This window comes from Bufo gargarizans, chromosome 5 (genome assembly GCF_014858855.1).
Source record: "Bufo gargarizans isolate SCDJY-AF-19 chromosome 5, ASM1485885v1, whole genome shotgun sequence".
NCBI classification, from domain to species: Eukaryota; Metazoa; Chordata; class Amphibia; order Anura; family Bufonidae; genus Bufo; species Bufo gargarizans.
The window spans coordinates 45,946,523-45,970,535 of record NC_058084.1 but is presented as its reverse complement, the minus strand read 5'-3'; the positions used below and the strand labels follow the sequence as shown (position 1 = coordinate 45,970,535).

The window sequence follows — 24,013 nt, the reverse complement described above, 5'->3', positions numbered from 1 at the left end:
TAGAGCAGACCAGACCGCAGGGGCGACACGTAAGGCTACGGTGGGCCGATGGGGTTAGTAGTAGTCTGTACTCACGGTTAGCATAGCCTCCCTGAGATTGTCTATGGAGATATTCTACCCTCGAAGCTCTAACTGTGTAGTACGAAGCCTCAGGGACTCATAGGGGGAGACTTATTAAGATTGACATTTCCTACTTGTCCTCTTGATCCCCTGTAATCTGGAGTGAGATGCATCTAATTTATGAAGAAGCAGATACCTCGCAATAAATTCGGCACATCTCTGCACCCAGAAACTGAGATCTGCTATGGCTGGTGTAGACATGAGCTATAAATTACGTGAGTTTCCGGAGTAAATGATAGTAATTTATTTGGGCTCTGGAGACTCCGCCCATTCCACCTTGCCCCTCCCTTTTATCACCACTTTAGAAAAGTGGTGAAAAGCTCAAAAAGTCACAAATTATAAAGCAATATGGTGTGCGCTATTATGTGTGGCTTTTAAACAGCACAAAAGTGGCGTAATATCTCTGATAAATCTCCATAAGAGCCTTCATATAGGCTTAGTACAAATGGCTCTGCGATCGATAGGTCATCAATACCAGATCGACAGCGTTCAGGTAAACTCTGGACACAGAGCTTGTATGAGCATCATAACCACTTCAACCATCTGAGCGGCGGGGGTGCCGGGAGTTGGCTATAAGTCCCTTTCTTGTCTTCCTTCTTCACTGTTTACATAGACAGATAGCTGTGGTTCGCCTGATTAAATCGCTGTTTTTCTTTTCTTGATCCGAGGCTCCATTCCCCAGTTATGATACTTTTTCTTAATATGCAAAGTAGGTCTTTGGTGCAATGAGGGTGCCACATGTTCTTGTTGCACCTAAGCTCCGCTCTTTTCTGTGGCCAGCCCTTCCCTCTCTGTTTTGTCACTCCATGGCCCTGTCAATGAAAATGGCCAGGAAGGGGATGGCCATCAAAATTAGTGGAGCTTGGGTGCAGCAAGTGCAATGGTGAGGCCCTCACTGCACCAATGGCCTGATTTGCCTATTAAGAAAAAGTATCATTACTCAGGACTGGAGCCTCGGATAAACAAAAAAACAACAACAACAGCGTTTTAATCAGGTGAACCACAGCTATGCGCCTATACAGTTGGAAAGGAAGGTCACTGATGACAAAAAATATATACTTGTACGCACCTACCCTGATCCTCTTACGTACAGGAAGAGTCATATTCCTCCTTGCATGGTTAATGTCCTGAGACATGCCGGGATCCTGGTCAATGAATCATGTTGGACTACTGCCATTTAGTGCCACCCCTGAGGGAATACACATGTAATACAATTCAACCCCAAGGGGCTTGTGCACCAATCAGAGGCTTAGCTAGAAGGACTCCAGCGGGGCGGTGGCCCCAGGCCCACTCTGCTTCTTCTAGCTTCTGTCTCTCACTCAGCTCTAAATCAGACCTTCCATGCTACGTGCCTACTGGTGGATACCACCCCTTTTATAGACTAAGGTATTTGTGCACCAATCGAGGCTTAGCTAGAAGGACTCCAGAGGGACGGTGGCCCCAGACCCAGTCAGGAGTCTTTAGCTTCTGTCTCTCGCTCAGCTCTAAATCAAACCTTCCATGGTGTGCGACTTTGATTGGAGAGCACATGGTCTGAGTATTGGGTTCTTTGCTGGGTGGTACACCCAGCAAAGAACCTGATACTGAAACCATGTGCTCTCCTGTCAGACTACTGGGGCCATGCTCCTCACTATCATCCTAAATGGAAAAGAAATGCACCAATATATGATGTAAATCCCCAGACAATCCAAGCACTTCTCACTTATTGTTATAAACATTTTTGCATGGTTTTATATCTCCTAACTCAATTTACTAAAATCCTGTTGTTCTTTTTATCTCAGGTTTCAGTCGGCAATTATCCTTGTGTCGTGTCTTCTTCTAGCAAGACTTCAGTTACATGTAAAGTGGATCCCCAGAACTCCATGGATATTGGGGTTGCAGAAATGGTGTCACTTACAGTAAACAACTATGGTTATGCCATCAACTCTTTAAAAAATGAGATGAGCAGGCGATTCGCCCTCCTACCCCACATTGACTCCATCTCGCCAATCAACGGGTCTGATACAGGATCCACCAGAATTACCATACACGGGTCTCTAACTTACACAGATATTGTATGTCACACTCTGCCTAGTTATTCACACAGTGTAAACCTTGCGGTAAAGGTGAGGGGAATCAGTGCCCAGTGCAAAGGCTCCTGCAGCTTTACCTATTCAAGTGCACTTACACCACAAGTATCCAGTGTTGACCCAACTATACTGCGAAATGCTACCACGATCCACATCAATGGCCTTGGCTTTGGGGAGGTTGCTGATGATGTCACCGTTTATGTCGGTGCCATGAAATTGAATGTGGTAGATGTCACTGACACAGACATAACGTGCAACATAGACCCCATTCCTGCCGGATACTATCCTGTCATAGTCATTGTACTCAGTAAAGGCTTGGCTCAAGGGTCTTTCACCATGAACAGTCCTGCCGAAGCCACGCTCTTGACACCTTCCGGAAGTGTTTTAGGCGGAACTCTTCTACTCATACAAGGGAATGGATTTCATCTTACCAATACTACTGTTCAAGTCGGTGGTGCACCATGTCCAGTCACTGCAGTTGCTCCTTATAGTCTCCAGTGCATGACTCCACCCAGGACCACTGCTACAACCACTTCCGTGATCATCCGTGTACCATCTGCCTCTTACCCACCACTCAGCTTCTCCTACTCAGAGGCCGATACTCCAACGGTAACGTCAGTTCTTCCAAATATAGGTAATGACTATAAAAATGTTAGTTATACGTTATGTACTAGATGTAGCAGAACTGAGAATGGCGTTGGTCACTGTCAGATCATGATGATAAACAGTCCAAGGGCCAGTTCACACTGAGTTTTTTGGTGCTGATTTTGGAACGTTTCTGCCTCAAAAGCAGCTTGAAAAAACGCCTCAAAACAGCCTCCCATTCATTTCATTAGGAAGCAGCACGTGTCACGAACTATGGATCCGACCGCTCCGGATCCCACAGCTCTGACGTAGTGGTCTGTGACAGAGTCTGCGCACACACAGAGACCTCACGTGACCGGGGTATTACCACTCGGCTAACACCCCCCACTACACTTCGGTAACTGCCACCACGTGGGTTCCCGGTCCACGAGCCGACTATCCGGGTCATTCACTATCACACAGATCAGTGGATGAACCGGATATCACTTACTGACCAACCGCAGTCAATCACCCCCAACTACAATTCCTAAATGCAATTTAAGTAACTACCTGGTAACGTCTCTTCAAAGGCAAGGTACGTTGTTCAGCAGCTTAGAATATGGAAGACTTGGCTACTTAGATTTTATAATCTTTAATAAGCGGTAAAAAGCAGTGCATTCAAGTCTAATGAAAATGACTATAAATCTACAGAATAATAATAACAATATAAACTAGAAAAGGTACAATTTCTGGGGAAATTGTGTGATGTGTTCTTGCCTCCACCAGTAGCTTACAACTGGAGTGGGCGGAGTAACTGGGTGGAGTGTAGACTCCGCCCACTTTTATAAATTTTGACCTTTGTCTCACACTGACCCACCCTGCCGAGTTTGGGTGCTGTGAGAATGACAGCTGTTTAAAGGTTTCTTATTGAAGTCAATAGGGAAAATCTGATTGGTTGTTTGTGGCTCCGCCCACTTTTTAGCATCCCCAAAATGAGATATACATTGGCACAGTCCTCCAGTGACCAACTGTGCCAAGTTTCGGGAACCCTGCCATTAACAGTCTAAGAGCAGCGGCAGTTTGAATTTTTCCCATTTAAACAAATGGCTGAAATTTGATTGGCCGTTGTAGACCCCGCCCACTTTTTAATTTTTTTTGACCCCAGTCACCCAATGACCTACGGTGCCTAGTTTGGGTATTCTGGCTTAAATACTGTGAGAATGACAGCAATTTAAAAGTTTCTCATTGAAGTCAATAGGGAAAATCTGATTGGTGGTTTGTAGCTCCGCCCACTTTTTAATGTCCCCCAAAATGTGACAGAAATTTTCAGTTTGACCCCATGACTAAGTGACCCAAGTTTGGTGACTTTAGTTTAAAATCTGTGCGACTGGGAGAGATTTGAAAATTGTCCCTGTCAAAGTCAATGGGAAAAACGTGGATTTTGGGGGCCCTGTCCCAGGGGCCCGGAGGGTGGGATCGGGTAACAAAGCAAAAGCAAGGTACTTGGGTGGGTGCCGACCAAGTCTGCAAAGTTTGGAATTTGTACTCCTAAAAATGTGGGAGAAGTAGCAATTTGAAGGTCTCATTAAAGTCAATGGGGAGATTTTGATTGGTTCTGTGTGGCCCCGCCCACTTTTTGGGGTCCCCGAAATGTGCCCAAAGTTTTCGGGTTGACTCCATGACTAAGTGACCCAAGTTTGGTGACTTTAGCGTCAAAGCCTGGCGAGTGGGAGCGATTTGAAAATTTACCCTGTCAAAGTCTATGGGAAAAAAGGGGGCTTCCGGGGCCCGCCACGGGGGCCCCGGGGGTGGGATCGCTCCACAAAGTAATAGCAATCCGATCGGGCACAATCTGCACGTTTTGGTAAATTTTTGTCTATGTAGTGTAAAAACTGTGGGAGGAGTTAGGGTGGCAAATTTGGCTATAATAGGAATAAGAAGAACTAGAAAAGGTACAATTTCTGGGGAAATTGTGTGATGTGTTCTTGCCTCCACCAGTAGCTTACAACTGGAGTGGGCGGAGTAACTGGGTGGAGTGTAGACTCCGCCAACTTTTATAAATTTTGACCTTTGTCTCACACTGACCCACCCTGCCGAGTTTGGGTGCTGTGAGAATGACAGCTGTTTAAAGGTTTCTTATTGAAGTCAATAGGGAAAATCTGATTGGTTGTTTGTGGCTCCGCCCACTTTTTAGCATCCCCAAAATGAGATATACATTGGCACAGTCCTCCAGTGACCAACTGTGCCAAGTTTCGGAACCCTGCCATTAACAGTCTAAGAGCAGCGGCAGTTTGAATTTTTCCCATTTAAACAAATGGCTGAAATTTGATTGGCCGTTGTAGACCCCGCCCACTTTTTAATTTTTTTTGACCCCAGTCACCCAATGACCTACGGTGCCAAGTTTGGGTATTCTGGCTTAAATACTGTGAGAATGACAGCAATTTAAAGGTTTCTCATTAAAGTTAATAGGGAAAATCTGATTTGTTGTTGTTGGCTCCGCCCACTTTTTAAATTTTTGAATCCAAAGTAATCTATCACCTGATTTCAGCGATTTGAAGCCCCTGACATCAATCATGGCAGCATTTTTCAATTTTCTGAAATTTTTTTTTTCCATATTGAAATCAATGAAAGAAATCTGATTGGTTGTTTTTGGCCCCGCCCACTTTTCAAAATTTTAATCCTAATCCTAAATTGTCCAACTGTACCACGTTTGGGAAACCTGCCATTAACAGTCTAAGAGCAGCGGCAGTTTGAATTTTTCCCATTTAAACAAATGGCTGAAATTTGATTGGCCGTTGTAGACTCCGCCCACTTTTTCATAATTTTTTGACCCCAGTCACCCAATGACCTACGGTGCCAAGTTTGGGTATTCTGGCTTAAATACTGTGAGAATGACAGCAATTTAAAGGTTTCTTATTGAAGTCAATAGGGAAAATCTGATTGGTTGTTTGTAGCTCCGCCCACTTTTTAATGTCCCCAAAATGTGACAGAAATTTCCAGGTTGACCCCATGACTGAGTGACCCAAGTTTGGTGAGTTTCACTCCGAAGCTGTATGAGTGACAAACATTTTTCCAATAAAACTCTATGGGAGAAAAAAAGGGGTTTTTGGGGGCCCGCCCCAGGGGCCCGGAGGGTGGGATCGGTTAACAAAGCACAAGCAAGATAGTCGGGTATGTGCCGACCAAGGGTGCAAAGTTCGGTATTTATACTCCTAAATCTGTGGGAGGAGTAGCAATTTGAACGTCTCATTGTAGTCAATGGGGAGAATTTGATTGGTTCTGTGTGGCCCCGCCCACATTTTCGGGTCTCCGAAATGTGCTAACAAATTGCGCGTTGACCCCATGACTAAGTGACCCAAGTTTGGTGACTTTAGTTTAAAATCTGTGCGACTGGGAGCGATTTGAAAATTGTCCCTGTCAAAGTCAATGGGAAAAACATGGATTTTGGGGGCCCTGTCCCAGGGGCCCGGAGGGTGGGATCGGGTAACAAAGCAAAAGCAAGGTACTCGGGTGGGTGCCGACCAAGTCTGCAAAGTCTGGAATTTGTACTCCTAAAAATGTGGGAGGAGTAGCAATTTGAAGTTCTCATTAAAGTCAATGGGGAGATTTTGATTGGTTCTGTATGGCCCCGCCCACTTTTTGGGGTCCCCGAAATGTGCCCAAAATTTTCGGGTTGACTCCATGACTAAGTGACCCAAGTTTGGTGACTTTAGCGTCAAAGCCTGGCGAGTGGGAGCGATTTGAAAATTTACCCTGTCAAAGTCTATGGGAAAAAAGGGGGCTTCCGGGGCCCGCCACGGGGGCCCCGGGGGTGGGATCGCTCCACAAAGTAATAGCAATCCGATCGGGTACAATCTGCACGTTTTGGTAAATTTTTGTCTATGTAGTGTAAAAACTGTGGGAGGAGTTAGGGTGGCAAATTTGGCTATAATAATAATAATATATATGTGAGATAATAGTATGTGGTCTTGCTATGCAAGAACACATAATAACTAGAAAAGGTACAATTTCTGGGGAAATTGTGTGATGTGTTCTTGCCTCCACCAGTAGCTTACAACTGGAGTGGGCGGAGTAACTGGGTGGAGTGTAGACTCCGCCCACTTTTATAAATTTTGACCTTTGTCTCACACTGACCCACCCTGCCGAGTTTGGGTGCTGTGAGAATGACAGCTGTTTAAAGGTTTCTTATTGAAGTCAATAGGGAAAATCTGATTGGTTGTTTGTGGCTCCGCCCACTTTTTAGCATCCCCAAAATGAGATATACATTGGCACAGTCCTCCAGTGACCAACTGTGCCAAGTTTCGGAACCCTGCCATTAACAGTCTAAGAGCAGCTGCAGTTTGAATTTTTCCCATTTAAACAAATGGCTGAAATTTGATTGGCCGTTGTAGACCCCGCCCACTTTTAAACTTTTTTTTTGACCCCAGTCACCCAATGACCTACGGTGCCAAGTTTGGGTATTCTGACTTAAATATTGTGAGAATGACAGCAATTTAAAGGTTTCTCATTAAAGTTAATAGGGAAAATCTGATTTGTTGTTGTTGGCTCCGCCCACTTTTTAAATTTTTGAATCCAAAGTAATCTATCACCTGATTTCAGCGATTTGAAGCCCCTGACATCAATCATGGCAGCATTTTTCAATTTTCTGAATTTTTTTTTTTCCATATTGAAATCAATGAAAGAAATCTGATTGGTTGTTTTTGGCCCCGCCCACTTTTCAAAATTTTAATCCTAATCCTAAATTGTCCAACTGTACCACGTTTGGGAAACCTGCCATTAACAGTCTAAGAGCAGCGGCAGTTTGAATTTTTCCCATTTAAACAAATGGCTGAAATTTGATTGGCCGTTGTAGACTCCGCCCACTTTTTCATAATTTTTTGACCCCAGTCACCCAATGACCTACGGTGCCAAGTTTGGGTATTCTGGCTTAAATACTGTGAGAATGACAGCAATTTAAAGGTTTCTTATTGAAGTCAATAGGGAAAATCTGATTGGTTGTTTGTAGCTCCGCCCACTTTTTAATGTCCCCAAAATGTGACAGAAATTTCCAGGTTGACCCCATGACTGAGTGACCCAAGTTTGGTGAGTTTCACTCCGAAGCTGTATGAGTGACAAACATTTTTCCAATAAAACTCTATGGGAGAAAAAAAGGGGTTTTTGGGGGCCCGCCCCAGGGGCCCGGAGGGTGGGATCGGTTAACAAAGCACAAGCAAGATAGTCGGGTATGTGCCGACCAAGGGTGCAAAGTTCGGTATTTATACTCCTAAATCTGTGGGAGGAGTAGCAATTTGAACGTCTCATTGTAGTCAATGGGGAGAATTTGATTGGTTCTGTGTGGCCCCGCCCAAATTTTCGGGTCTCCGAAATGTGCTAACAAATTGCGCGTTGACCCCATGACTAAGTGACCCAAGTTTGGTGACTTTAGTTTAAAATCTGTGCGACTGGGAGCGATTTGAAAATTGTCCCTGTCAAAGTCAATGGGAAAAACATGGATTTTGGGGGCCCTGTCCCAGGGGCCCGGAGGGTGGGATCGGGTAACAAAGCAAAAGCAAGGTACTCGGGTGGGTGCCGACCAAGTCTGCAAAGTCTGGAATTTGTACTCCTAAAAATGTGGGAGGAGTAGCGATTTGAAGGTCTCATTACAGTCAATGGGGAGATTTTGATTGGTTCTGTGTGGCCCCGCCCACTTTTTGGGGTCCCCGAAATGTGCCCAAAGTTTTCGGGTTGACTCCATGACTAAGTGACCCAAGTTTGGTGACTTTAGCGTCAAAGCCTGGCGAGTGGGAGCGATTTGAAAATTTACCCTGTCAAAGTCTATGGGAAAAAAGGGGGCTTCCGGGGCCCGCAACGGGGGCCCCGGGGGTGGGATCGCTCCACAAAGTAATAGCAATCCGATCGGGCACAATCTGCACGTTTTGGTAAATTTTTGTCTATGTAGTGTAAAAACTGTGGGAGGAGTTAGGGTGGCAAATTTGGCTATAATAAGAATAATAATATACTTGTGAGATAATAGTATGTGGTCTTGCTAATAGGGATGAGCGAACTCGAACTGTATAGTTCGGGTTCGTACCGAATTTTGGGGTGTCCGTGACACGGACCCGAACCCGGACATTTTCGTAAAAGTCCGGGTTCGGGTTCGGTGTTCGTCGCTTTCTTCGCGCTTTTGTGACGCTTTCTTGGCGCTTTTTGAAAGGCTGCAAAGCAGCCAATCAACAAGCGTCATACTACTTGCCCCAAGAGGCCATCACAGCCATGCCTACTATTGGCATGGCTGTGATTGGCCAGAGCACCATGTGACCCAGCCTCTATTTAAGCTGGAGTCACATAGCGCCGCCCGTCACTCTGCTCTGATTAGCGTAGGGAGAGGTTGCGGCTGCGACAGTAGGGCGAGATTAGGCAGATTAACTCCTCCAAAGGACTTGATTAACTGATCGATCTGCAGCTGTGGATCATTGAGCTGCTGATCCTCAATTGCTCACTGTTTTTAGGCTGCCCAGACCGTTTGTCAGTCACATTTTTCTGGGGTGATCGGCGGCCATTTTGTGTCTTGTGGTGCGCCAGCACAAGCTGCGACCAAGTGCATTTAACCCTCAATGGTGTGGTTGTTTTTTGGCTAAAGCCTACATCAGGGTGAAGCTGTCACACCAAGTGCATTTAACCAGCAATAGTCTGTTCATTTTTTGGCCATATACTAAATCAGGGGCAAGCTGCGCCTGTCACCAAGTGCATTTAACCCTCAATGGTGTGGTTGTTTTTTGGCTAAAGCCTACATCAGGGTGAAGCTGTCACACCAAGTGCATTTAACCAGCAATAGTCTGTTTATTTTTTGGCCATATCCCAGTCTAATTCTGTCACTAAATCCATACCGGTCACCCAGCGCCTAAATACTAGGCCTCAAATTTATATCCCGCTAAATCTGTCCTTAGTGCTGTAGCTGGGCGAGTTATTTAGTGTCCGTTCAAGCACATTTTTTGTTCTGGGTTGAAATACAATTCCCAATTTAGCAATTTCATAATTTAGTGGTTTCTGCTATATCAGAGCTATTTGAAATCTATCCCTAAAAGGGTATATAATATTGAAGGTGCACATTGGGTCATTCAGAATAACTTCACACACACCCGCTACTGTGTATTTCCAAGTCTAATTCTGTCACTAAACCCATACCTGTCACCCAGCGCCTAAATACTAGGCCTCAAATTTATATCCCGCTAAATCTCTCGTTACCGCTGTCCTGTTGTGGCTGGGAAAGTTATTTAGTGTCCGTCAAAGCACATTTTTTGTTCTGGGTTGAAATACAATTCCCAATTTAGCAATTTAAAAATTTAGTCGTTTCTGCTATATCAGAGCTATTTGAAATCTATCCCTAAAAGGGTAGATCATATTGAAGGTGCACATAGGGTCATTCAGAATAACTTCACACACACCCGCTACTGTGTATTTCCAAGTCTAATTCTGTCACTAAATCCATACCTGTCACCCAGCGCCTAAATACTAGGCCTCAAATTTATATCCCGCTGAATTTGAATACAATACATTGGGCCAAATAATATATTTGTTGTTGTGGTGAACCATAACAATGAGAAAAACATCTAGTAAGGGACGCGGACGTGGACATGGTCGTGGTGGTGTTAGTGGACCCTCTGGTGCTGGGAGAGGACGTGGCCGTTCTGCCACATCCACACGTCCTAGTGTACCAACTACCTCAGGTCCCAGTAGCCGCCAGAATTTACAGCGATATATGGTGGGGCCCAATGCCGTTCTAAGGATGGTAAGGCCTGAGCAGGTACAGGCATTAGTCAATTGGGTGGCCGACAGTGGATCCAGCACGTTCACATTATCTCCCACCCAGTCTTCTGCAGAAAGCGCACAGATGGCGCCTGAAAACCAACCCCATCAGTCTGTCACATTACCCCCATGCATACCAGGGAAACTGTCTCAGCCTCAAGTTATGCAGCAGTCTCTTATGCTGTTTGAAGACTCCGCTGGCAGGGTTTCCCAAGGGCATCCACCTAGCCCTTCCCCAGCGGTGAAAGACATAGAATGCACTGACGCACAACCACTTATGTTTCCTGATGATGAGGACATGGGAATACCACCTCAGCATGTCTCTGATGATGACGAAACACAGGTGCCAACTGCTGCGTCTTTCTGCAGTGTGCAGACTGAACAGGAGGTCAGGGATCAAGACTGGGTGGAAGACGATGCAGGGGACGATGAGGTCCTAGACCCCACATGGAATGAAGGTCGTGCCACTGACTTTCACAGTTCGGAGGAAGAGGCAGTGGTGAGACCGAGCCAACAGCGTAGCAAAAGAGGGAGCAGTGGGCAAAAGCAGAACACCCGCCGCCAAGAGACTCCGCCTGCTACTGACCGCCGCCATCTGGGACCGAGCACCCCAAAGGCAGCTTCAAGGAGTTCCCTGGCATGGCACTTCTTCAAACAATGTGCTGACGACAAGACCCGAGTGGTTTGCACGCTGTGCCATCAGAGCCTGAAGCGAGGCATTAACGTTCTGAACCTGAGCACAACCTGCATGACCAGGCACCTGCATGCAAAGCATGAACTGCAGTGGAGTAAACACCTTAAAACCAAGGAAGTCACTCAGGCTCCCCCTGCTACCTCTTCTGCTGCTGCCGCCTCGGCCTATTCTGCTGCTGCCGCCTCGGCCTCTTCCTCCGCCTCTGGAGGAACGTTGGCACCTGCCGCCCAGCAAACAGGGGATGTACCACCAACACCACCACCACCACCTCCGTCACCAAGCGTCTCAACCATGTCACACGCCAGCGTTCAGCTCTCCATCTCACAAACATTTGATAGAAAGCGTAAATTCCCACCTAGCCACCCTCGATCCCTGGCCCTGAATGCCAGCATTTCTAAACTACTGGCCTATGAAATGCTGTCATTTAGGCTGGTGGACACAGACAGCTTCAAACAGCTCATGTCGCTTGCTGTCCCACAGTATGTTGTTCCCAGCCGGCACTACTTCTCCAAGAGAGCCGTGCCTTCCCTGCACAACCAAGTATCCGATAAAATCAAGTGTGCACTGCGCAACGCCATCTGTGGCAAGGTCCACCTAACCACAGATACGTGGACCAGTAAGCACGGCCAGGGACGCTATATCTCCCTAACTGCACACTGGGTAAATGTAGTGGCAGCTGGGCCCCAGGCGGAGAGCTGTTTGGCGCACGTCCTTCCGCCGCCAAGGATCGCAGGGCAACATTCTTTGCCTCCTGTTGCCACCTCCTCCTTCTCGGCTTCCTCCTCCTCTTCTTCCACCTGCTCATCCAGTCAGCCACACACCTTCACCACCAACTTCAGCACAGCCCGGGGTAAACGTCAGCAGGCCATTCTGAAACTCATATGTTTGGGGGACAGGCCCCACACCGCACAGGAGTTGTGGCGGGGTATAGAACAACAGACCGACGAGTGGTTGCTGCCGGTGAGCCTCAAGCCCGGCCTGGTGGTGTGTGATAATGGGCGAAATCTCGTTGCAGCTCTGGGACTAGCCAATTTGACGCACATCCCTTGCTTGGCGCATGTGCTGAATTTGGTGGTGCAGAAGTTCATTCACAACTACCCCGACATGTCAGAGCTGCTGCATAAAGTGCGGGCCGTCTGTTCGCGCTTCCGGCGTTCACATCCTGCTGCTGCTCGCCTGTCTGCGCTACAGCGTAACTTCGGCCTTCCCGCTCACCGCCTCATATGCGACGTGCCCACCAGGTGGAACTCCACCTTGCACATGCTGGACAGACTGTGCGAGCAGCAGCAGGCCATAGTGGAGTTTCAGCTGCAGCACGCACGGGTCAGTCGCACTACAGAACAGCACCACTTCACCACCAATGACTGGGCCTCCATGCGAGACCTGTGTGCCCTGTTGCGCTGTTTCGAGTACTCCACCAACATGGCCAGTGGCGATGACACCGTTATCAGCGTTACAATACCACTTCTATGTCTCCTTGAGAAAACACTTAGGGCGATGATGGAAGAGGAGGTGGCCCAGGAGGAGGAGGAGGAGGAGGAGGAAGAGGGGTCATTTTTAGCACTTTCAGGCCAGTCTCTTCGAAGTGACTCAGAGGGAGGTTTTTGGCAACAGCAGAGGCCAGGTACAAATGTGGCCAGCCAGGGCCCACTACTGGAGGACGAGGAGGACGAGGATGAGGAGGAGGTGGAGGAGGATGAGGATGAAGCATGGTCACAGCGGGGTGGCACCCAACGCAGCTCGGGTCCATCACTGGTGCGTGGCTGGGGGGAAAGGCAGGACGATGACGATACGCCTCCAAAGAGGACAGCTTGTCCTTATCCCTGGGCAGCCTGGCACACATGAGCGACTACATGCTGCAGTGCCTGCGCAACGACAGCAGAGTTGCCCACATTTTAACCTGTGCGGACTACTGGGTTGCCACCCTGCTGGATCCACGCTACAAAGACAATGTGCCCACCTTACTTCCTGCACTGGAGCGTGATAGGAAGATGCGCGAGTACAAGCGCACGTTGGTAGACGCGCTACTGAGAGCATTCCCAAATGTCACAGGGGAACAAGTGGAAGCCCAAGGCCAAGGCAGAGGAGGAGCAAGAGGTCGCCAAGGCAGCTGTGTCACGGCCAGCTCCTCTGAGGGCAGGGTTAGCATGGCAGAGATGTGGAAAACTTTTGTCAACACGCCACAGCTAACTGCACCACCACCTGATACGCAACGTGTTAGCAGGAGGCAACATTTTACTAACATGGTGGAACAGTACGTGTGCACACCCCTCCACGTACTGACTGATGGTTCGGCCCCATTCAACTTCTGGGTCTCTAAATTGTCCACGTGGCCAGAGCTAGCCTTTTATGCCTTGGAGGTGCTGGCCTGCCCGGCAGCCAGCGTTTTGTCTGAACGTGTATTCAGCACGGCAGGGGGCGTCATTACAGACAAACGCAGCCGCCTGTCTACAGCCAATGTGGACAAGCTGACGTTCATAAAAATGAACCAGGCATGGATCCCACAGGACCTGTCCGTCCCTTGTCCAGATTAGACATTAACTACCTCCCCATAACCATATATTATTGGACTCCAGGGCACTTCCTCATTCAATCCTATTTTTATTTTCATTTTACCATTATATTGCGAGGCTACCCAAAGTTGAATGAACCTCTCCTCTGCCTGTGTGCTAGGCCTAAATATATGCCAATGGACTGTTGCAGTGGTGGGTGACGTGAAGCCTGATTCTCTGCTATGATATGAAGACTGATTCTCTGCTGACATGAAGCCAGATTGTCTGTTACGGGACCTTTCTCCTCTGCCTGGGTTCTGGGCCTAAATTTATGAAAATTGACTCTTACAGTGGTGGGTGACGTGAAGCCTGATTCTCTGCTATGATATGAAGACTGATTCTCTGCTGACATGAAGCCAGATTGTCTGTTACGGGACCTTTCTCCTCTGCCTGGGTTCTGGGCCTAAATTTATGAAAATTGACTCTTACAGTGGTGGGTGACGTGAAGCCTGATTCTCTGCTATGACATGCAGACTGATTCTCTGCTGACATGAAGCCAGATTGTCTGTTACGGGACCTCTCTCCTCTGCCTGTGTGCTAGGCCTAAATATATGCCAATGGACTGTTGCAGTGGTGGCTGACGTGAAGCCTGATTCTCTGCTATGACATGCAGACTAATTCTCTGCTGACATGAAGACAGATTCTCTGTTACGGGACCTCTCTCCTCTGCCTGTGTGTGTGCTGGGCCTAAATATATGCCAATGGACTGTTGCAGTGGTGGCTGACGTGAAGCCTCATTCTCTGCTATGACATGCAGACTAATTCTCTGCTGACATGAAGCCAGATTGTCTGTTACGGGACCTCTCTCCTCTGCCTGTGTGTGTGCTGGGCCTAAATATATGCCAATGGACTGTTGCAGTGGTGGCTGACGTGAAGCCTCATTCTCTGCTATGACATGCAGACTAATTCTCTGCTGACATGAAGACAGATTCTCTGTTACGGGACCTCCCTCCTCTGCCTGGGTGCTGGGCCTAAATATATGCCAATGGACTGTTGCAGTGGTGGCTGACGTGAAGCCTGATTCTCTGCTATGACATGCAGACTGATTCTCTGCTGACATGAAGCCAGATCGTCTGTTACGGGACCTCTCTGCTCTGCCTGTGTGCTAGGCCTAAATATATGCCAATGGACTGTTGCAGTGGTGGGTGACGTGAAGCCTCATTCTCTGCTATGACATGCAGACTGATTCTCTGCTGTCATGAAGCCAGATTGTCTGTTACGGGACCTCTCTGCTCTGCCTGTGTGCTAGGCCTAAATATATGCCAATGGACTGTTGCAGTGGTGGGTGACGTGAAGCCTCATTCTCTGCTATGACATGCAGACTGATTCTCTGCTGACATGAAGCCAGATTGTCTGTTACGGGACCTCTCTCCTCTGCCTGTGTGTGTGCTGGGCCTAAATATATGCCAATGGACTGTTGCAGTGGTGGCTGACGTGAAGCCTGATTCTCTGCTATGACATGCAGACTAATTCTCTGCTGACATGAAGACAGATTCTCTGTTACGGGACCTCTCTCCTCTGCCTGTGTGTGTGCTGGGCCTAAATATATGCCAATGGACTGTTGCAGTGGTGGCTGACGTGAAGCCTCATTCTCTGCTATGACATGCAGACTAATTCTCTGCTGACATGAAGACAGATTCTCTGTTACGGGACCTCCCTCCTCTGCCTGGGTGCTGGGCCTAAATATATGCCAATGGACTGTTGCAGTGGTGGGTGACGTGAAGCCTGATTCTCTGCTATGACATGCAGACTAATTCTCTGCTGACATGAAGCCAGATTCTCTGTTACGGGACCTCTCTCCTCTGCCTGTGTGTGTGCTGGGCCTAAATATATGCCAATGGACTGTTGCAGTGGTGGCTGACGTGAAGCCTCATTCTCTGCTATGACATGCAGACTAATTCTCTGCTGACATGAAGACAGATTCTCTGTTACGGGACCTCCCTCCTCTGCCTGGGTGCTGGGCCTAAATATATGCCAATGGACTGTTGCAGTGGTGGCTGACGTGAAGCCTCATTCTCTGCTATGACATGCAGACTAATTCTCTGCTGACATGAAGACAGATTCTCTGTTACGGGACCTCTCTCCTCTGCCTGGGTGCCGGGGCCTAAATATCTGAGAATGGACTGTTCCAGTGGTGGGTGACGGGAAGCCAGATTCTCTGCTATGGAACCTCTCTCCAATTGATTTTGGTTAATTTTTATTTATTTAATTTTTATTTTAATTCATTTCCCTATCCACATTTGTTTGCAGGGGATTTACCTACATGTTGCTGCCTTTTGCAGCCCTCTAGCTCTTTCCTGGGCTGTTTTACAGCCTTTTTAGTGCCGAAAAGTTCGGGTCCCCATTGACTTCAATGGGGTTCGGGTTCGGGACGAAGTTCGGGTCGGGTTCGGATCCCGAACCCGAACATTTCCGGGATGTTCGGCCGAACTTCTCGAACCCGAACATCCAGGTGTTCGCTCAACTCTACTTGCTAAGCAAGAACACATAATAATCACGACAGTTCAAATGAAAGGGAAAAAGATGAAAGAATACTTAGTTTCTCTGGAGGGTTTCAGATGGTCGTTCATATGTCCTTTTTGAATCCTTGCAAACCCCTTTTCAGTATGTATCAGGGGAGACCCTCAAAGTTCTTCTGATACAGGGATATGCTGTCAATGTCCAATTAAGTGTCTGGTGATGTTCCATGGGTCTCTCTCCTCTGTCCTTGTGCATGGGTTTTTATGAACTCTGCCATGGGCAGGAGACTTACTCCTGTCAGCCAATGGCAGCAGAGTGACTGTCAATCCTAGGGATTGCCCCCAAGTGTTTTATGACCCCATCAAAGTTCAGTTCCTACAATGAGGATTATACTTAAGCCCGTATCTCCTTGATACATCGGCATATTGTTATACAGAATACATATTTGCGATCCTTATTTATTTACCTACAGAATGAGACCACACACGGTAATGCTGGGACCTGTAGTTCTTCTACCACCCATAGGTCAGCTAAGGAATCACATCCTCTAGTCATATTTGATACCCAATTAACCACAATACTCTGTAGAGCCTGGATCTGGTGTCAGAAAGGGCATAAGTTGATTCATAAATGAAATATGAAAGTGGACTGGTTTTATGCCCAGAGCTAATTAAGGGCTATTAGCTCTCCTCAAACCAGACCTGGAAATTAATGACGTCACGCTCCAGCCAGGCTTGACAGCGAGCTGATCTTGGACAGGATGAGCTGGGCCTGGTGTAGCTTTTATGACCTTTTATTGCTGGCCTTACAGAGTAGTGGTAATAAAAGTGTCCATCTATATCATAGGCGACCCAGGCTTCAGAAAGATGAGAGTTCACAGCTTTTTACATAGGCCAGAAGCATATAAGATGGCTACCCAAAGGAATTATGTATGTATGCCGGCACACCTCCCTCTTTTAAAAGGTTGCCTGGGGAAATGGCCACAAGCCTATTCCACAGCAACCCAGCCATCTCCGGTCGATTCTCCCTGCCGCGACAACCCGTCGGCATTTCCATGTAAACTACCTTTTCTGTGCTGCACGGTGAAGTTGTACTGCTGCAAAATCAGGCTCCATCTCAGCAGTTTCGCATTGTCTCCTGCGAGACGTGCCAACCAGCTGAGGGGATTGTGATCAGTGATCACTGTGAAATTGCGTCCATACAGGTAGTGTTGTAGCTTTTGCAGGGACCACACAATAGCTAAACACTCCTCTATTGTGGAGTAGCTGGTCTCCCTGGCCAGTAACTTACGGCTCAGGTATAGTACAGGATGCTCCTCCCCGGCCTGGTTCACCTGACTCAGGACTGCACCCAGACCAAAGGCGGAAGCATCCGTGTGGACCACAAACTTCCGAGTGAAATCTGGGGCCTGAAGCACAGGAGCACTGGCTAGTGCATCCTTCAGGGCCTGGAAGCCTTGCTCGCATTCCGGCGTCCATGACACCATCCTGGGCAGCTTCTTCTTGGTCAAGTCTGTCAGAGGCTTGGCCAGGGCGCTATAGTTCGGGATGAACTTCCTATAGTACCCGGCCGTTCCCAAGAAAGACATGACCTGCTTCTTGGTGAGAGGTGTTGGCCATCTCGTAATGGCTTTCACCTTCTCTATTTCAGGCCTCAGTGTGCCTCCTCCTACTCTGTGGCCTAAGTAAGTGACCTCATTCATGCCCAGCTGGCACTTGCTAGGCTTAACAGTTAGTCCAGCCGCTGCAAGTTTGTCCAGTACTTGCGACAGGTGCACCAGATGCTCCTTCCACGTGGGGCTATACACGGCAATGTCGTCTAAATAGGCGACAGCACATTCTTCTAGTCCTTCCAGCAAGTCATTCACAAGCCTTTGAAAGGTGGCTGGCGCATTCTTCATCCCAAACGGCATTACAGTAAATTCGTATAAGCCGAAAGGGGTGATGAAGGCCGACTTCTCCTGAGCCTCCGAGGTCAGGGGAATCTGCCAATACCCCCTGCTCAGGTCCATGATTGTCAGGTAGCTGGCTCCTGCCAACTTATCTAACAGTTCATCAATCCTGGGCATGGGGTAAGCATCCGAGGTTGTGATGGCATTCAGTTTCCGATAATCCACACAGAACCTGGTTGTCTGATCTTTCTTCGGGACCAGAACCACTGGTGAGGCCCAAGCGCTGTGGGATTTCTGAATGACCCCGAGCTGCTTCATCTCCTCGATCTCCCTCCTGAGGTCTGCCTGGACCTCCAGTGAGACACGGTAGGCGGACTGCTTTGTGGGAGCATGTGTACCTGTGTCCACATGATGGACTGCAAGGTGAGTTCTCCCGGGTTTCCCTGTAAAAGTGTCACGGTGAGCCGTCAACACTTCTAAGAGCTGAGATCTCTGCTGGGACGAGAGTTGAGGGTTGAGGGTTAAGTCCACCTCCAACTCTCGAGTGTCAGCTAGCAGATCTAGTAGGGGGTCGGCCTCCTCCCTTTCGGGCAGGCTGCAAACCGGCATAACATGTGGCGTTCTCTCGTGATGCTCCTTGAGCATGTTGACGTCTCCTACCTCCCTCTCCAAGGCCCACCACATAATTTACCTTACTCAGACATTTGACAATGGGGTACGGCCCTTACCCATGCAGCTTGCAGTTTGTTTTGCCGCATTGGCAGCAGGACATAGACCTTCTGCCCCTCCTGGTAGATTCTCTCTCGGGCAGTGCGGTTATACCACTGCTTCTGTTTGCTTTGGGCCTGCACCATATTCTCCTGTACCAGACCTACCAGCGACTCCATTTTGTCTCGGAACCTGAGGACATAGTCTACTACAGAGACTTCAGTTCCGGCAACCCTGCCTTCCCAAGACTCTCTGATTAGGTCTAGGGGACCTCTTACTCGTCGACCATACAGGAGTTCGAAGGGCGAAAACCCGGTTGACTCCTGGGGAAACTCTCTGTAGGCAAATAGCAGGTGAGGTAGATATCGTTCCCAGTCCTTCCCTTGCGCCTCCACAAACGTCTTCAGCATCTGCTTCAACGTCCCGTTGAAGCGCTCACAGAGGCCGTTTGTTTGTGGGTGGTAAGGGCTGGCTACGATATGGTTCACCTGTATTTTCCTACAGAGCCCCTGCATTAGTTCAGACATGAACTGAGGTCCTTGGTCGTTGAGAAGCTCAGCTGGGAACCCCACTCTCGTGAAGATCCCCAGCAGGGCGTCTGCAACCTTGTCCGCCCTAATGGAGGATAACGCCACTGCTTCCGGGTAGCGCGTCGCATAATCCACCAGGGTTAATATGAACCGTTTACCCGAACTGCTGGGGATGGCCAGGGGACCAATGATGTCCACGGCCACCCTCCTGAAGGGTTCATCAATTATTGGTAAGGGATTCAATGGAGCTCGGTGACGGTCTCCTGCTTTGCCAACTCGCTGACAGGTGTCGCAGGACCTGCAGTACTTGGCGACATCTGCCCCGAGGCCAGGCCAGAAAAAGTTCTGCATCACCCGGGACTTTGTTTTGGTTATTCCCAGGTGACCAGCTAAGGGGATCTCATGAGCCACTTGCAGTAATTGTTCCCTGAACTGCACAGGTACAATGAGCTGCCTCTTGAGTGGCCCCACCCTACTGTCACTGTGGGAGATGTCCTCCTTATACAGTTTCCCATTGTCCCAACACACTCGGTATTTGTCTCCCTCAGTGGGAGGGCTGGCAGCTAACCCTCTTAGCTGCTCCAAGGTAAGGTCATCTCGCAGGGCCTGCTCAAAGGCGGCACTACAAGTCCCAGCCAGCTGTCCTGTGGCGAACAGGGACAGTGGCTGAGGCTCTGACACGGTTAAGTCCACGGGGTCCGAACCGGTGGAAGGGGACACTTCCACTTGCTCTTCCCCAATGGAGCGTTCCGCTGCGGCTTTTGCAGCCCTGCGAGTGACGGGCAACACAGGCACAATAATGTCATCACATTTAACATTTGCACAACTTGAATCAGTTAAACACATGTTTGCTACCTGTGTACATACACCCGCCATCCCCTCTACATCTCCTGTCATAGGAGAACTGCTCCCACACACCCCACCTCCCACCTCCCGAGGTCCATCCCCGAGGTTATCTGATGTTACGCAAACATCCTTGCACAGTACCTCGGTATGTCCAGGGACCTCCATAGGGACGGGTGAGTCCTGTGTGCTTCCAGGGGGCACGTAGCACGAGATCAATCGTCCTAGGTCAGTGCCTAATAAAACATTTGTGGGGATCTCCGCAGAGACTCCCACCTCCCTTACTCCACTCCCAGCCCCCCAATCAAGGAAAACACGAGCTAGGGGAACATTAGGGCTCACCCCCCCAACTCCCGTGATGGTGAGGCTTTTGCCGGGAATAAGGTCTGCGTCATCCACTAGTTCAGGCCGAACTAGTGTGACTGTATCGTGGAAGCCTGTGGTGCATCGGTTGCCCACAGTAGGTTGTCTGCGGTGTGTCTTGCAGCTCCATTCACTAACAGCACAGATGATGGGTTGCGGGCAAGCTTGCCAGGGGGTGCTGTCTTCTTCACCGGGCACGAGTGGCTGAGGTGTCCTGGCTTGCCGCACGCATAGCACTTGCACACGTCTGTCGGTGCTGGCTTGACTCCTTCAGGTCTTTGTGCAGGCCTGTGAAAGGGTCGCTGGACAGGAACCGACAAAGCTGGCCGGGAGGAAGAAGCAGATGAAGAGGTTCCTCCCAGACGGGACAGAGTGTCTTTGAATGCCCGAGTGCTGGGCATGGCGACGTATTCATCGGCTAGCTCAGCCGCCTCTCGCGCACTCTTCGGCTTGTGCTCACATACATATTTTTGCACATCTGTGGGGCAATTGGAGACAAACTGTTCTCGGACCATCAGATCCGCCAGGGACTGCTTGGTGTCCTCTGTGAGGGGATCAGACCACTGTTGGAAGGTGGTCTGCAACTTGCCCAGATGGTCCATAAAAGTATCTCCGGGCCCTCTCCGCAGGGACCGGAACCGTAAACGGTAAGTCTCTGGAGTCAGCTGGTACTTGACCAGAATAGCCTTTTTGATGACAGCGTAACTGGTACGCTCTGCTAATGGTAGTCCGACCAGGGCCTCCATAGCTTTGCCCTTCAGTGCGGACATTAGATGTCCCGCCCACTGTGGCTCTGGTACCTGGTACTGCTGGCATGAGGTTTCAAAAGCATGCAGGAAAAGGTCAATGTCACAGTTCTCAGACTCCATCACAGGCAGTTTTGGCTTGACCATCAGGGATGGGCCTGTGGATGTGGCATGCCGGTCGGACCCCTGAAGCTGTACTCGGGCCAGGTCCAGTTCATGCCTGCGGACAGCTTCCCGTTCTGCAGCCTCGCGCTCAGCCTTGCGCTCTGCAGCCTCGAGCTCAGCCTTGCGCTCTGCAGCCTCGAGCTCAGCCTTACGCTCTGCACGACGTGCCTCCAGCAGCCGAAAATATAAGTCCGGGTTACTGAGCATTAGTTGGTCCAGCCCATTTTGGGATGGCATAGAGACAGAGTTATGTCCAGCTAGAGGACTGCAAGCCCCAGCAGGCTGTCCTCCTCCCAGTTCATCATCCTCATTCTGGAAGGGGTCACCTGGCTCAGGGGCCCCAGAGTCTCCTCCATTCTCTGAATCCTGCAGGGATGACTCTTGACTCCTCCGTGCACATAACTCCTGGATAAGGACAGTCTTATTTTTCCCATATACTTGGATGCCTTTGTGCTCACACAGAGCTGTGATATCAGCCACGCTCAGGGCGTCATAATTCACGGATTCGGACATTATTGCCAAATAAAAGATAGGACAGAAAACAAGAGAGAGGGGAGGGTACTGTCGTGAATTATTATTCTATCAAAACTAATGCACTGTGCTTCGTCTTCCAGAATTTTTCAATCCTTTAGTACAGAGTTATGGACATAACTTCATGCACTAATATTCTAAGCATACAGAATCCCGTAAGCTGCCACCAGAAAAATGTCACGAACTATGGATCCGACCGCTCCGGATCCCACAGCTCTGACGTAGTGGTCTGTGACGGAGTCTGCGCACACACAGAGACCTCACGTGACCGGGGTATTAATACTCGGCTAACACCCCCCACTACACTTCGGTAACTGCCACCACGTGGGTTCCCGGTCCACGAGCCGACTATCCGGGTCATTCACTATCACACAGATCAGTGGATGAACCGGATATCACTTACTGACCAACCGCAGTCAATCACCCCCAACTACAATTCCTAAATGCAATTTAAGTAACTACCTGGTAACGTCTCTTCAAAGGCAAGGTACGTTGTTCAGCAGCTTAGAATATGGAAGACTTGGCTACTTAGATTTTATAATCTTTAATAAGCGGTAAAAAGCAGTGCATTCAAGTCTAATGAAAATGACTATAAATCTACAGAATAATAATAACAATATAAATAATCACGACAGTTCAAATGAAAGGGAAAAAGATGAAAGAATACTTAGTTTCTCTGGAGGGTTTCAGATGGTCGTTCATATGTCCTTTTTGAATCCTTGCAAACCCCTTTTTCAGTATGTATCAGGGGAGACCCTCAAAGTTCTTCTGATACAGGGATATGCTGTCAATGTCCAATTAAGTGTCTGGTGATGTTCCATGGGTCTCTCTCCTCTGTCCTTGTGCATGGGTTTTTATGAACTCTGCCATGGGCAGGAGACTTACTCCTGTCAGCCAATGGCAGCAGAGTGACTGTCAATCCTAGGGATTGCCCCCAAGTGTTTTATGACCCCATCAAAGTTCAGTTCCTACAATGAGGATTATACTTAAGCCCGTATCTCCTTGATACATCGGCATATTGTTATACAGAATACATATTTGCGATCCTTATTTATTTACCTACAGAATGAGACCACACACGGTAATGCTGGGACCTGTAGTTCTTCTACCACCCATAGGTCAGCTAAGGAATCACATCCTCTAGTCATATTTGATACCCAATTAACCACAATACTCTGTAGAGCCTGGATCTGGTGTCAGAAAGGGCATAAGTTGATTCATAAATGAAATATGAAAGTGGACTGGTTTTATGCCCAGAGCTAATTAAGGGCTATTAGCTCTCCTCAAACCAGACCTGGAAATTAATGACGTCACGCTCCAGCCAGGCTTGACAGCGAGCTGATCTTGGACAGGATGAGCTGGGCCTGGTGTAGCTTTTATGACCTTTTATTGCTGGCCTTACAGAGTAGTGGTAATAAAAGTGTCCATCTATATCATAGGCGACCCAGGCTTCAGAAAGATGAGAGTTCACAGCTTTTTACATAGGCCAGAAGCATATAAGATGGCTACCCAAAGGAATTATGTATGTATGCCGGCACAGCACGTGTAAGTAAAATAAGTGTGTAAAAAAGAAGCCGCGCGCCCTATCTGGGGCCAGAATCAGCACCTAAGTCCATGAGTTTTTTTAATGCATTTTCCCACATGTTTTTTTGGCACAGGTCTGCTTTAAAAACCTCAAGCTGAAAACAGCTTTGCATTGAAGTGAACACCCATTGGATAAAAAAAAAAAAAAGACGTGTCAAAAAACAGCATGGAACCGTGGTAGAAAACGCCTAAAAAGCATGCGGTTTTTTCAAGCTGAAAAATGAAAAAAATGTGCAGATTTTGCTCAGATTTTTTTTAAGCATGTTCGTGTGAATTGACCCTAACAATGACCACATATGTACCTCAAGTAATCAGGCTTATATTAGGCGCACAGATAAAACAACGATTGCCGGCAGGGAAGAGTTAATTCCTGACAATCGCCTGCTCTTAAGTGGAGGAAACTTCTGC

General features: G+C 48.4%; 1 protein-coding gene across 1 annotated transcript in view; it reads left to right on the top strand.

Moving 5' to 3' along the window:
• LOC122937823 (fibrocystin-L-like) overlaps positions 1–24,013 on the top strand; it is a 260,317-nt gene that overhangs the window by 143,712 nt on the left and 92,592 nt on the right. The window contains exon 39 of the mRNA XM_044292918.1: positions 1,902–2,823. Coding sequence (XP_044148853.1) covers positions 1,902–2,823 — 922 coding nt within the window. The remainder of the gene's footprint in view (positions 1–1,901; positions 2,824–24,013) is intronic.